The sequence below is a fragment of the Lissotriton helveticus genome, chromosome 1_1, assembly GCF_964261635.1.
Source record: "Lissotriton helveticus chromosome 1_1, aLisHel1.1, whole genome shotgun sequence".
NCBI lineage: Eukaryota > Metazoa > Chordata > Amphibia > Caudata > Salamandridae > Lissotriton > Lissotriton helveticus.
Window position 1 is genome coordinate 1851625577 of NC_136057.1, and position 15799 is coordinate 1851641375.

Genomic DNA, 15799 nt, shown 5'->3' on the forward strand with positions numbered 1-15799 from the left:
CTGTGGGGGAAGAACACAGATTGCAGTGTAAAACAGAAAAGCAGGCTAATGTACACAAATTCTCAGTAGGAAGTGTGTGTCTTGTAACTGCCAATATTTTACAAAATGAAATACAACTAAAATTATGAGTAGCCTGTTGAATGCTTTTAAGGTCTTCCATGTGGATCCACGGGGCCACCGCGAAGTTACACAGGGGCAGCGATGAATGCGGCTTTAGATTGGGCTTCTTTCCTTGAAACACAGAAAGGGTTAAAAATGGTGACCATTCAGGAGTGGCGCAACAAAAATAAAAGATGAAAAGGTCTGATGTGCAAAGTATAGGTGTATGAGCACATGGGGAAGGGTAGCCATTTTAGGTACTTTGCTACTGAGAGTGGAGGAGTACTGCCATAGTTGAGACTGGTAGCTGAGAACCGATGTTAAGAGATATAACAAAAGTTGAACAGGAAAGTTTACAGGTATGTTAATGAGGTGGTAGTATAGAAATTATACTTAAAGAAATGCAAGTGTAGGGGGGCAGCCTCTTTTACTACCTGGCCTCTACTTTCTGGAATTCTCTTCCGCCATCTATCAGACAGAGCAACGATCTCTTGGCTTTTCGAAAGTCTCTAAAAACGTGGCTTTACCAACAGGCTTCCGCATAGAACTGTGTCTAGTGTCTCATACAGATAGCGCCATGAAACCCAAGGGTGTACGTGCGCTCTAGAAATAGATATTAACATAACATAACGTATATAACCTGAAAGAAAATGTATAGCTTCTAGACAGTACAGTAGATGGCAAAATGGACGAGAGGTTACATGAGAACACTAACTAAAATATAGTGAGCAGCAAAGGAGGAAGAGGAATTGCTATACTGAACATATAGGTATTGTATTAAGCCAGTGATGAATGTGTTAGGAATTAGATGTGGGTGCTTGCTTATAATATGTAATTTGAACCCACTCACACAGGCAATCAGTTACAAATACACTTACACACCATGTTACCCCACCCATACAGCAACTCGCATACCTATATTAGAAAATCATAGTCACTCACACACCCAATAACACTGCCAGTTACAAATCCATAATCACTTACATACCCATTTAAACATGCATAATCACTAACACACCCAATCTCAAACGGAGACTCCCAGTTCACCATAGAAATCGGAGCAGTTTACCACTGCTATATAGTGGTAAAGTATGTGAGGAAAACTCCATTCAATTACTTGAGTTTTTGCCTCTCTCCACAGGTGTATATTTTCAGAAAACCTGGGCAGGGACTGTCAGTCGTGCAGCATGCAAATACGTATTTTCCACTGCTTACTATAGGAGATAGATATAGATATATTAAACACACATTCTGTCCTTAAAAGTACTCTCTAGAATCAGTTTTTTGCGCATAAATGCTGGAGAAGGGAAGCAATCAAAAACCAAATGAATCATACCACTCCTGGGTCAAACCACTGCTATAAATTCCAGGTGCACAGCATTTACCAGCACATAAGGACTTTGTACTGCTTAGCCATGCTGGATGCCAGTGTGCCACCCCTATATATTCGTCAAACACTCCCTGAGGCACAGTATCAAGCCCAGACCAGTGACCACATCAATGTTATGTTCCCATATTGTTCAATAGCAACCTAGCGTCCCATCTGCAAGACCAAACATATGCACCCTTCTCAACTAGAAGAAACCTGCCAATGCTAAGAGCGACGTACCAGACTTCTTGTAGCCTCCAAATGGCACTTCCACTGGCCCCATGTTGTAGTTGTTGATAAAGCACATACCCGCCTGCAGTCCTGCCACCACTCTGTGGGCTCGCTGGATGTCTCTGTGTACAAACAGGAAACAAGATTCATGTTGTAAGGGTATCCAGATCTTTGCAGATAATCACTTTCTGCTTACCAGCCACCTCCACATGAGCGCTATCATCCAGTCACCACCCCCTTCATTCTGACATGCATGACCTTACCCACTCACAAATACTTGGTTTACAAATCTACTTACCACCAACATCCCCAGGATACCTCCATCCGTAAAGGACTACTGGCCTTCTCACCAGTTTCAATTCCGAAACCCACATGCCACCAACCTTCTCCCAAGCAAAGCATGCACATATGTTTACTTGCCATTCACTTCCCAAAGACAGCTCCATCAAGCAATGCTCCCTTTGGTGCACATATCCATTGGATATCTCCATCCTGTGGAGCACAAGGCTGCAAGAAGTCTTAGGCAGGGAGTTGATAATCCCAGGGGCGAGGTTAGTAAGGACAGGAAGCCTTGGTAGCTAGTGATCAGACGACTCATGAAGAATTATTAAGCTACACTGCAGCTGCCTCCCCTTTCACAGAAACCACTTAGGTGCTTCATTAAGCGACCTCTGCATACCTTGTGAACACTCCACCTGCCAGACCATATGTTGTGTCGTTTGCTCGCTCCAGGACCTCTTCCTCAGTATCAAAGGGCAGGATGGACATTACAGGACCAAAGATCTCTTCCTTCACACAGGTCATATCATCTCGGCAGTTGCCTGAAACCACATTAGATTGGGGTAAACCATGAATGAACAGACAAGAGAATTAAACAAAACATCTGACCGGCATTACAGAGCTGCTATATAATGGGAAACATCCTTTAGCATATATAAATAGACACACACATATATACACGCACACACATATATATATATATATATACACACACATATACATACACACACACACACATACACACACACACACACACACACACACACACACATATATATATACACACACACACACACACATATATATACACACACATATATATATACATACACACATATATACATACATACAGACACACATACAAACATACCACACATACATACATATATATATATCCAAACTTTCACTTCACCGTCATCACTCCACACACCTCGGGTGCTTCCATAACACGGCGGTGAGTCTCGTAAACTTTACAGCACAGTCCACTGAAATAGTGTCAGCCGACACAAATAGGAGCACACCGCAAGTCCGTACAAAAATGTTTTATTTCATAAATGAAAAAAAAAAAACTCCAAGCGTTGACAAGCGCTTTTCGTCGCTCTGGCTTTGTCAATATCAATGGCTTAGCTAAAGTTTCACCAATATAAAGTGAAAAAAGTGCACGTGAAAGTTAAAAACCACAGTAAACATGAAAGAAGGCTAATGAATATTTCAATACATTGTTACTAGGTCGGCCATCTTAACATGTAGCACAATTTCATTGTAAGTACCATGTCCAATGCACCTGATAACCAGTTAGACAGCACATTAGGGAATACAAACCTAAAGTTATAATTATAACAAAAAGTATGTAATTTATAAATAATATGAGGTTAAGATAACAATGTACCAAGCGACCTCCCTGAGCGTCATCCCCTATTCTGCTGCCATGATAAATATAGTGACCGGTCTTTTATATTGTTTGACCTTTTCATTCCTATTATTTTCTTTTTAAATAAGAATAGGGGAACACGAGTGTAAGTGCAAGTATCATCATGCCCTGAAGGGGCTCAAATTACGTGTATAGCATCAGGAGGCATACTGCTTCTAATGTCGCAATACAACATAAATGCGTTAAGCAGAAAAAGGAGGCGCGTAGCAAGCAAAAAACAGGCATATACAGAATATAAATAAATATAAGCATCAAAGAGTAGTTTCAGACTTGTAAGGAGATTAAAGTGTATTCCAGAATTATACATATGTATCTATATATGTTGAAAAGTCATAACGAAAAAGCAGAGAAAAAATTATAACATGTAAAACATCATACACAATTTAGTGTTCCTCATGGTTATTCTAAATGGGACCATAATTCTTCATCATTATTTAGACCCTGGTGCTTAATTCGATATTATAACGTGATTATAGGGCACGTAGTTTCCTGACCCGGTTCCCCCCTCTTTCACTTTTGGGTAATTGGTCTAAACAGTAAAATGTCAAAAGATCTCGGTTACTATGGTGACATTCCTCGAAATGGCGTGCTACCGGGTAAGTTTTCGTCTCTCTTTGTTATCACCCGCATGTGTTCTAGCACCCGTTTCTTAGTGCCATTAATGGTGCTTCCAATAAATTTCATTCTGCAGGGACATTTCAGACAGTATATGGTATACTCTGAATTACAATTAAGTAATTAATTTATACTGCTCATGATTTTCCCCTTCTTACCAGTTATCTCATAGGATGTTTTTTACAGCTGTATTTACATGCCTTGCATTTCATACAAGGAAAGAAACCCTTAATGGGTTCTCTCTTTTTTACAGTGCCATCAAAGTGACTCGAGACCAGTAGATCTTTGATGGATTTTGACCTCCTGTAGGTTATAAGTGGTCTTGTGGAAATATGTTTTTTTAAGATGTTATCAGTCTTCTGAATGTGCCGTTCTTACAGAACATTTGTACAATCTTAGCCGACTGTGTATTGAAGCATGTAATCATACGTTTAGGTTCAGGTGTACCAGAAACAGCAGTTCTCTTGTTAGTCTTAGTTGCTAGAAGGTCTTTCCTTGAAATTACCTGAACTTTCTTGATGGCAGTGTCTAAAGAGTTATCAGAGTAACCCCTTGCCTTAAAACGTATACACGCTTCTACCCTGGCTATATCATGATCTTCCTCTGAAGAACAGTTCCACTTCATGCGCAAAAGCTCCCCGTATGGAATGTTGTGAATCATACTCTTGGGGTGGAAGCTTTTGGCATGAAGCAAAGCGTTCCCAGCAGTCTGCTTCCTGTAAAGTTGTGTCAAAATCTCAGAATCTTTAATGTAAACCTCCAGATCTAGGTAAAAGACCTGGATATCGCTTATATGGCCGCTAAATACCAAATTTAGATTATTGGTATTGTGGAAGGATATGAACTCCTCAGCCGAGGAGTAGGACCCTCTCCATACGATGAAAAGGTCATCGATGTACCGGGTCCAGAATTCCACTTTTTCCATCCATTTCTCCGGTGTATCCAGTCAGGCCACGTGCTCCTCCCACCTGCCAACGAAAAGATTTACGTAGCTGGGGGCGAAGCAGGTGCCCATTGCGGTACCCCTCTGTTTATACAGCTGACCAGAAAAAATAAATATATTAATTTCTAAGCAAAAGGTTAACATTTGCAGCAACATTTCTGTGTGTTTCTGGAACTTCAAGCGGCGCTTATCGAGGAACCACTTCACTGCTGCAAAACCTTGGTTATGTTTTATACAAGTATATAAACTTGTGATATCAAGTGTAATAAGCAACATACCAGGTTCCCAGTTCAGAACCTCAAGCAATCTTAAAAAATCTTGTGTGTCCCCAATATAAGATTTGAGACTTCTCACCCATGGTGCAAAAAAAGAAATCCAAAAACCTAGAGCAGTTTTCAAGTAGGCTATTTATAGATGCAATAATAGGTCTCCCTGGGGCCACAGTGGATTTTTATGAACCTTAAGGAGGTGATAATGTGTGAATATACCACCTTGCCCACATTTTAAGAAGTTAAATTCATCAATGTCCAACATTCCATCGTCTCTCCATTCACAAAAGGTTCTGATGAAAAATTTCCACACATTTATTTATGAAATAAAACACATTTTTGTACGGACTTGTGGTGTGCTCCTATTTATGTTGGCTGACAAGATTTCAGTGGACTGTGCTGTAAAATATATATACACACACACACACACACACACACATATATACACATCCACACACACACTATATATATATATATATATACATATACATACATACATACATATACACACACACACACACATATACACACACACACATACACACACACACATATACACACACATACATATACACACACACATACACATACATATACACACACATACATATACACACACATACATATACACACATACATATACACACATACATATACAAACACATATATACACACACACACACACATACATACACACACACACAAACAATGCGTGATAAAAGCATTCATTGTAAACAAAAAGTTCTAAAAACAAATGCGGGGTGATAAATGTGTGGTAAAGGCATGCAGAGTATTTCCCGGTGTTGTTCCATCATACAACCTAAATAATCAGCTACCACAAGACCACGAGTGTTGTCAGGATCCTCTTAGAGAGTTATTTTTGTTCTGGGCTGAAGCCCAGACAGGTGGGCTATTGTGACCACTCAGTGATTTGTGGAGTAAAAAAGTTCTCATCTTTGCGTTCTCACTTCAGCAGTTTTTGAACCTGGGTAAATTATTAACCACTTGCTCCGTTCCCTTATCAGCCACAACGGAGTGTACTTTCAGACTCAAAGTATTAAAGAGGTAACAGAGCATGCTCTTTAGAAACAATACAGTTTGAAAAAGCAGGCCATTTTGGTCTGGCAACATACACAACTGATATAATGCCTAAAATACGCAAATGTAGGAGGCCAACTATTGGACTGTGAACTTTCTGCATCAAGGTTGGGCAGAAAACCTCTTGAGGCCCTGGAAAAAAAAGCTATCAGGCCAAATGTACTTCTAAGGCTGCATACGGCAGTGGGATCTGGGGACATATGGCACTTTGATCTTTCAGGTAAATGGTAAACTATTGTGGAAGTTGCTCTGTCCCTCAGAGCACCCCCTCTATGTGTGCATGAATACCTGGGGAAGGGTTATCTCAGGGATATTTTAGCTCTGCGTCCTTTGTTGTGTTGGATCAGGTTATGGTCTAATGATGCCCTCTCCCTAAATCAGCTGATAGTAAAGGACAGCCTGCTGCTTGATAGGGCTTAAAAAAAACTCTTGGTTTAAATACATCAAGGAATCAATTATGCATTTAGGTAAGGGAGAGCTCTTTTGGAACCACAAAGGCATCTGTAAGTCAGATAGGTCCTGGATGAAAGGAAAATGCTACTTACCCAGTATGCATCTATTCTTGGCATATACAGTTGTAGATTTATATGATTTAGCATAGATCGCCATCTGGTGTTGGGTCCAGATGTTTGCACTTTGTTTTTGTTCGACGAAGTCTTTAGTCACGAGGTAGGGGACTCCTCCTTTCAGTGATCGTGCGCATGGGCATCAGCTCCATCCCCAGATTGTTTTGTTGTAAGGGTGATGGAGTTAGTAAGAGTAGAAAGAGAGGTCCATGTATATTGTATCCAAGTAAGAGGACACTGCAACAGACAAAAGGTACCCGGGAAGGTGGGTGGGCACATATGAATCCACAGCTGTATATGCCAAGAACAGATGCATACTGGGTAAGTAGCATTTTCCGTTCGAGGCATATGAGCTGTAGATCATATGCTTTAGCATAGACTATAAAGCAGTTATCTCCCAAGCAGTGGCTGACCTGCATCTGTGGTTTGAAGCATTGCCAATGCTCAGGCTCTATTAGCATGCTATGATAGGGCTTACTATGACGAGTTGGAAAAACTCAAGCAACATCTGCCGGATAAGTATAAAATTAAAGCCAAGGAACGCATCCACGAAGGGAAGCTCATCACCAACACTTCCATAAAATGCGCACTATAGGCAGCAGACACAGCGTCCCGTGCCATCAACACTAGCATACTGTTACGCAGGCATGCTTGGCTTCGAATCTTTGGATTCAAGCAGGAAGTACAATCCTCCATACTTAATTGCCGAGGGTAGAGGATTGCACGTCGAAGGGGTCTGAAAAGGATACCAAACACATTCGAACCCGAAGGCGGAAAAAAACAATCTGGTGATTGAGCCGATGCCCATGCGCACTCTCTCGTGACTAAAGACTTCTAACAAAAAAAGTGCAAACATCCGGACCCAACATCGGATGGCGAACTATGCTAAAGAATATGATCTAAAGCTCTTATACCTCGAACACTACCTTTTTAGAAAGAAGAGCCGTAGCAAGAGGAGTGAGCCCTCTAGAAAACCTTGGCTCAGAGGCATGTGTGGCTGATAACGACAGATGACGGAGCCCTGTCTTGTTTACATTCAAAACAACAAAGACTGTTACTGGCTCACTAGGTTTAGATGTAACCAGTTGTATTTTTTGTTAGCCTCCCCCAGAGGGTGGTATGACTTGGTGTCTATGGGTGCTGAGACTGTGACATGTATCCACAGGAAAAAAAAAAAGTATCCACAGGACAGCCTTCACTTTGTTTTATAAATATTTTACTGCCCCAAAAGGATTTTTCATTTTTTCACTTTTGAAGGACAAGGGTTTTTCTCAAGTTCATCCCGCCCTTGTATTTTTACAGATGTTGAGCAATGAATTTGTAACTTTCAATGTTACCTTTTTAAGATCTATCATGTACCGGAGGAATTTGCAGAACGGGTGACTGGTTTTTACTGTTATTTTAACAGTTGATCAGCATTTTGTGGTCATTTTTTATGCTTGTTTATTATGTATGTACTTTTAAGCCACTTAAGAATCTGAATGATGTAAGTTTGAATTGGCTGAATTCTTTACATGTCAAAATTATAGGTTGTCGGCTCACCTAGCACACAAGGAGTCATGAAGTAGCCGTCTTTGAGTTTGGGGTCATCAGGTGTGTATGGTTCCCCTCCGCAAAGCACTTTTACACCCTAGAAAATAAAACATGCTGAACATTAGATCACGCCTCACTAGTTTCTAAATCAACAAGTGACCATCCATCAAAGTACATAGCAAGGAGTTTAAAAAAGTAGTAAAAAGAAGGGAGATAGATATACAAACATATGCACGCAATGCACTAAATAAGGTTTTACAAGCGCAGGTTGTTGGCTTGACTGATGTTTATTATGGGCTCAAAGATATTGTTCCACTAGTCCCATGTGGTGTCGACATTTAGTTTTGTCCCTTCAAATAAGTTCAAACAATTTCAGGGATCTCAAGCCAACTGTACAACCTTCCTCTGAATCACTACAAATAACTACTCTGATTGCACCAAAACCCCTCTGTTTCCTTACACCTGCACACAAAACAATTTACAACAACTCAGGATGAATAATGCAAATAACTGACTAGTCAGATATGCTTTCATTACAAAACAATATGGACAGTTACACTCCAGTGGTTGTGAAAAGAATCTTATATATTCTTTTTTTACTGAAATCTCAGAGGACCGTTTACATCAAATTTATCATCCATATACACTCCAATTTTTTCAGGGGAAAGGGAAGAGATATGGTGAAGAAGGGAAAGAGCAGGAAACAAAAAAGCCTACAGGTCAATATAAGACAAATGTATATGTTTATTGGAGAAAAGTAACAATGAACGGTAACAGGATTACAGAAAATCAACACAAGGGAGATTTAAGGAGGAAGGCTTGAAGGACGATGAGGTCTGAAAATAGCAGGCAATAGACTGGCCACTTGGCAGCTGCAGCATGTTAGAAACAGTTAGAGAAAAATTTGCAGCGTGCACAAATCGGTTTATTTTAAATGTATGCACAAGACATAACTTAGGAAGTGTACATATAACATAGCATTAGGTTTATATAGTGCAAACGGTTAACAGCTAAAAACAAGGAAAATGAATACAAAACAAAGCTCTTCACCTCCTCTTTGGCCTTCTTGATAAAACCAAGTACTTTTTGTAGGTGGGGCTGGTTGATGAGGGGACCCATCCTAGTGCCTTCCAAGAGAGGGTCACCAATTTTGATCTTCTTGGTTTGTTTCACCACTTCTTCAGTGAATTTGTCCAGGATTTCCCTTTGCACGAACACCCTGGTGCCGTTGCAACAGACCTGAAGGTAAGAGACAGCCACGAAAAATGATTGCACTCTAATTAGAAGAAAGGGAAATAGAACTACAAAGTGTGGAAATTAAAGCACAAGTTACTTACCTTCGGTAACGATATATCTGTAAGAAACAGTAGTTAGTATTAGATTCCTTACCTTAGAATATAACCAGGCGTCAGACTGGATCCGGAAACATTTGCGTAGCAGTACCCTTGCGTGTCGGTAGGCGTCGTCTGCGGCCCACGCGTCAGTCGTCAGCGCCGTGTGGGCGCCGGGATGACGTCGCCGGATTACTTAGACGCCGCCCTCGCGCGCTGACGTCAGTTCTTATACACAGCTTTTCCATGCCAGAAACGCAGAGCCATGATAAAAACCAACACTGGTGCCATGAAACTAGGGCCCTGAAAGGGGATGACCTTAACCCTAGATATCGGTTCGCAGAACGAGGAGGATGGGTGGGTCGGTAAGGAATCAAATACTAACTACTGTTTCTTACAGATATATCGTTACCGAAGGTAAGTAACTTGTGTATCTGAAAGAAACAGGTTAGCATTAGATTCCTTACCTTAGAATAGATAGCCCAGCAATACCAACCCCGGTGGTGGGTCTGCAAACCAATAATCACACCAGAAAGTCCTGGAGGACGGAACGGCCAAAGAAGCCATCCCTCTGGACTTGGCTGTCCAGGCAGTAGTGTCTTGCGAACGTGTGCAGCGAGGCCCACGTGGCTGCCTGACGGATGTCCTGCAAGGGGACTCCCCGACCCAGGGCAGTAGTAGCTGCCGTGGCCCGAGTGGAATGGGCCCACAGCCCAACATGAGGCTCCTTCTTAGCCAAGGAGTAGCATACCTTGATGCACAAGACGACCCACCGAGAGATGGTCCGCTCGTGCACCGCCCGACCTTTCTTAGCACCCACGTAACCAACAAAGAGTTGGTCATCCACCCGGAACTGGCGAGTGCGATCCACCCGGAACTGGCGAGTGCGATCCAGATAGAAGGAGAGCGCACGTTTTGGGTCCAGACGGTGGAGCCTCTCTTCCTCTTTCGAGGGATGCGGAGGCGGAAAGAAGGTGGGCAAGGTGATGAACTGCCCGATGTGGAAGGCTGTGACTACCGTGGGCAGGAAAGAGGGTCTTGTCTGCAACACAACTTTGTCCGGATGGACAGAAAGGAAAGGAGGTTTAGAGGAAAGAGCCTGGAGCTCACTCACTCTCCTGGCAGAGGTGATGGCAACCAGGAAAGCAGTCTTAAGCGTAAGAAGACGGAGAGGACAGTTATGAAGCGGCTCAAAAGGAGCACACATCAGAAAAGTTAAAACCAGGTTCAAGTCCCACTGGGGCATTACGAAAGGAACAGGGGGGGGAACATATGAGTGATGCCCTTCAAGAACCCATTTACAATCAGGGACTTGAATAAAGAAGGCTGATTAGGTAGCCTTAAGAAGGCGGAAAGGGCAGAAAGGTAACCCTTGATAGTGCCCAGAGCAGAGCCCTGCTGGGAAAGAGAAAGAAGGAAGTGGAGAACCTCAGAAAGGGGTGCAGATCCACAGCCTTTGCCGTGCACCATGCCACAAATTTGTTCCGCCTGCAGGCGTATACCGACTTTGTGGAGGGACGCCTGGCTGCCAGAATCACAGTACAAACTTCAGGAGGCAAGTCAAATGGCCTTAACTGTCGCTACTCAATCTCCAAGCAGGAGGTGGAGACTGGACAGGTTCGGGTGGAGGACCGTCCCCTGCTGCTGCGACAGAAGGTCCTCCTGAAGAGGCAGACGAAACGGGGGATCGAAAGACATACTGAGTAGCTCGGGATACCAGTATCTTCATGCCCAGTACGGAGCCACAAGAATAACTTGGGCCCCGTCGCGCCTGATCTTCTTCAGCACTCTGGGCAGAAGTGGTATAGGCGGAAAGGCGTACAACAGACCGCAGCTCCACTCACGACAAAAAGCGTCGCCGAGCGAGTGCCGCCTTGGCCAATTCCAACACGCAGAACTGATGACATTCCCGTTCTCTTCAGTGGCGAATGGATCTAACCAAGGCTTTCCCCACTGCTGAAAGAGGCCTTGTGCCACGTCCGAGTTCAGACGCCATTTGTGATCCATCATGCACCGACGGCTGAGTTTGTCCGCCCTGGCGTTCAGGGAACCTGCCAGGTGTTGAACCACCAGGGTCACGCCCTGATGTTCCAGCCACTGCCAGAGGCGCAGAGCCTCCTGGCATAGGGTCCACGACCCCACCCCGCCCTGTTTGTTGCGGTACCACATGGCGGTGGTGTTGTCCGTGAACACCTGCACTACACTCCCCCGGACAGAGGGGAGGAATGCCTTCAGTGCAAGTCGGATCGCCCGCAGCTCCAGAAGGTTTATATGGAGCCGGGACTCCCCGGAGACCAGAGGCCTACTGATCTCCGCCTCTCCCATGTGGCCCCTCCAGCCCTGGAGGGACGTGTCCGTCACACCTACGTGCTCCGGTTGGGGTAGGGAGAGGGATCTGCCGCTGACCCAATCGCGGTCCGTGAGCCACCACTGCAACTGTTTTGCAGTGCCCTCCGAGATCAAGACATGGTTGGACAAGTTGCCCTGATGCTGGACCCACTGAAACTTCAGGTCCCACTGAAGAGCCCGCAACTGCCACCTGGCGCGATGCACCAGAAGGATGCAGGAGGCCATCATCCCCAGAAGCCGCAGCGTCAACCTGACCGAGACTCGGGAGAACGGCTGAAAGATCTGAATCAGAGCCTGAATATCCCAAACCCGCTGTTCGGGAGGATAAACCCGAAACTGCGCTGAGTCTAGAACCGCTCCGATGAAGAGGAGCTTCTGAGAGGGACACAGGTGTGACTTCAGCACATTGATGGAGAACCCCAGCAGGTGCAGGAGTACGGCCGTAGTCTGGAGGTGGCTGACGACTGTCTGGGGCGAGCCCGCCTTCAACAACCAGTCGTCGAGGTAGGGGGAAGACTGAAACCCCTAACCTGCGCAGATGAGCTGCGACCACCGCCATCACTTTCGTGAACACTGGTGGGGCACTGGTAAGGCCGAAGGGGAGCTCGGTAAACTGAAAGTGCTCGTGGCCTACCGTGAACTGCAGGTAACGCCGGTGGGCCGTCAGGACGGGGATATGAAAATAAGCGTCCTGCAAGTCCAATGCTACCATCCAGTCTCCTGGGTCCAGGGCAGCTAGGACCTGAGCTAGTGTCAGCATCTTGAACTTCTCCTGCTGGAGGAAGCCGTTGACGTTCCGCAGGTCCAAGCTAGGGCGTAGGCCCCCTTTGCCATTTTTGGGTACCAGAAAGTAGTGGGAGTAACAACCACACCCTACTTCTGGCCCAGGAACGCGCTCGATGGCCCCCTTGGCCAAGAGGGCGTAACTTCCTCTCGGAGAAGTGCCAAGTGATCCCCCGACACGCGGTGGCACGGCTGGAGGGGTCGCCTCGAAGTGGAGGGAGTAGCCCCTTCGGACGATTTGCAGCACCCACCTGTCCGATGTGACAGTGCGCCAGTGGAGGTGGTGATTGCGAACCCTGTCCCCCGCTGGCGTCACATGGGCCTGAAAGCTCGGACTAGGAAGGTTTTGAGGCGGATGCTGCAGGGGCAGGTGTGGACTGGCCGCGCCGTTGTCCCCGACCGCCGCCACGACGGTTTCCACGTACGCCACCGTGCTGGACGGCAGTCTGCGGTCCGTGGCTGGGTGCACGTGTGGGACGCCCCTTCCTTGGCCACAAAAGGAGCGAAAGGCAGCCGATGGCTGGCGCGGGGCCGAGAGGCCCAAGGACTTGGCCGTAGCCCTCGAGTCTTTAAAGCGCTCAAGCGCATGGTCTGCCTGGTCGCCAAAGAGGCGACGGCCATCAAACGGCATGTCCATAAGAGTGTTCTGGACATCAGCCGAGAAGTTGGCGGACCTCAACCAGGCGGGGGCGACGAATCGCCACCGTCGTTGCAATCGCTCTGCCCAGTGAGTCCGTGGTATCAAGCCCACACCGGATGGAGTACCGTGCCGCATCTCGACCCTCCGCAAGGGCTTGGGTGAGTTTAGTCCGAACCTCCTCCGGACATTGTGGCAGCAGGACCGCGACAGTGTCCCACAGAGAGTGGGTGTAGCGGCCCAAGAGGCATGCGGTGTTGACTGACCGCAATACCAAACTCAGGGAGGAGAATACTTTCTTCCCATACTGCTAATCCCTCTTGGATTCCCGATCAGGGGGGAGCCGTCGGCAACGAGGTCTGGGAGTTAGAGGCCTGGATGACCAGGCTCTTGGGGGTGGGGTGGGTGGACAGGAAAGCAGGGTCGCCCGGAGCCGGGCGGTGGCGTCTGGCCACGTTCCTATCTACAGGCTGACCTGTAGCGGGCCTGGACCAGGTGCCCAGAAGAACGTCAGACAAGGCCTCATTAAACGGCAGCAGAGGCTCGGCCGAGCTTGCCTGAGGTTTAAAGGACCTCAGTGAGGAGGTTAGTCCTCACGGCCGCGACTGGGAGCTCAAGGCTCTGGCTGCCCACGTCAACACCACACTATAAGCAGCCCCCTCCTCCGTAGCCACGGTAGGAGGGGGAGACAAAACCAGTGTCTGGCGAGGTGTCCAGACCACTGGCGTCCCCTAGCTCACCTGTCGAGTCCTGATAAGACTGGCACTCCCGTGCCAGAGGGTCTTCAGACCCCTCCCAATCTCCCTCACCACCCATCTCCTGAGACTCAGGACCAAAGGATGGGGCCGGGTCATAGAAGTAGTAATCTCCTAGCGGTGTCTGATACGGTGCCGGACCCAAATTGAGGGAGGGAATCGGGGACGGCGTCGCCCGAAGGCGGCACCGGCGGCGACACCCTGGGGGCCGATGCCGGCGAGGTCGACCGGCGGCGACCCGGATCCGGATCCTGCGGCGCCGGGACAGAAGCACCCTACGGCGTCGGGGCCGAAGCACCCGACCCGCTGGGACTCCCAGTCGGAGCCGCAGAGCCCGACAGAGGAGGGAGCGACCTCATGGCCATGAGGAAGACCTCGATCTCCTCCGGCGTCGCGTGCTGCCTAGTGACCGTCTGGTATGAAGCAGGCCGCGACGCCCGTGGCTCCGGCAGAGCCGCGCGGGGTCACCCGAACCCTCGGCCGCATCGCGTGAGCGTCGGGGGGGGAGAGTTGGAAGAGCGATGACGTCTCTTCGACTTCTTGTGCTTACCTGAGGAGCCCGAAGACGGCTCCCGGAGCCATGGTGGCTCCGCCCCCGCGACCGGTCCCTCGACCTCCTCGTGGACCGGGACCTCGAGCGGCGCGGGGCCGACTGCCAGAGCTCGAGCCGCTTGCGGGACCGCTCCCGCCTAGCCTTAGACGTCAGGGCTAGACAGTCGGAGCAGGCCTGGTCGTGGTGGTCGAGGCCTAGGCAATGAAGACACCGGCGATGGGGGTCGGTAACAGACATCAGTCGGCGCAGGGTTTGAACCCGGGCATCCCTACCGGCACCGTCGGAGTCGTACAAACTTCGAAATAGATTAAAAAAAAATGATCGAAAAAGTTTAGTCAAAAATTGACTAAGGGTACCACTTTTTCAGGATCGGCGCTTGCTGGCGCGGAAAAAAGAAAAACTGACATCAGCGCGCGAGGGCGGCGTCCAAGTACTCTGGCGACGTCATCCCGGCACCCACGACGCACGCGCAGACGACGCCTACCGACGCGCAAGGGTACTGCTACGCAAAAGTTTCCGGATCCAGTCTGACGCCTGGGGATATTCTAAGGTAAGGAATCTAATACTAACCTGTTTCTTTCAGATATAAGCCAGATAGTTGGTGCTCCCGAAGAGACCTGTTTGCTATGGGTCCTGGGGACCCAATTTTCTACTGGCAAATATTCATGGTGGAAACTGTCCATTACCATCTGTGTCATCAGTCCTAATGTAATACCAGAATAAAACCAAGTTACGCCCTTAATACTCACAAATCCTCATGGGTACTAACACCAAGCATACATGGGCTAGATCTTTTAAAAACAAGTTGGATAGAATGTGTAGATCCACTGAAAATGACACCTCATGCATATGGAGTATATTTGACCCGGAAATTGCAATCTAATACCAGCAGAAAAAGAACTGCTGATGTTAAACAGTATAGAAAAAAGTATAAAGCAGCAAACCACGTAGAAAGTC

At 46.9% G+C, this 15799-nt stretch overlaps 1 protein-coding gene across 4 annotated transcripts in view; it reads right to left on the bottom strand.

Moving 5' to 3' along the window:
• The window catches only part of ALDH9A1 (aldehyde dehydrogenase 9 family member A1), a 262831-nt gene that overhangs the window by 51394 nt on the left and 195638 nt on the right, over positions 1 to 15799 (bottom strand). For all 4 annotated transcript variants that reach the window (XM_078641404.1, XM_078641401.1, XM_078641392.1 and 1 more), the window contains 4 exons: positions 9485 to 9673; positions 8444 to 8531; positions 2379 to 2520; positions 1709 to 1821 (listed from right to left, as the gene is read on the bottom strand). In XM_078641404.1, coding sequence (XP_078497530.1) covers positions 1709 to 1821; positions 2379 to 2520; positions 8444 to 8531; positions 9485 to 9673 — 532 coding nt within the window. The remainder of the gene's footprint in view (positions 1 to 1708; positions 1822 to 2378; positions 2521 to 8443; positions 8532 to 9484; positions 9674 to 15799) is intronic.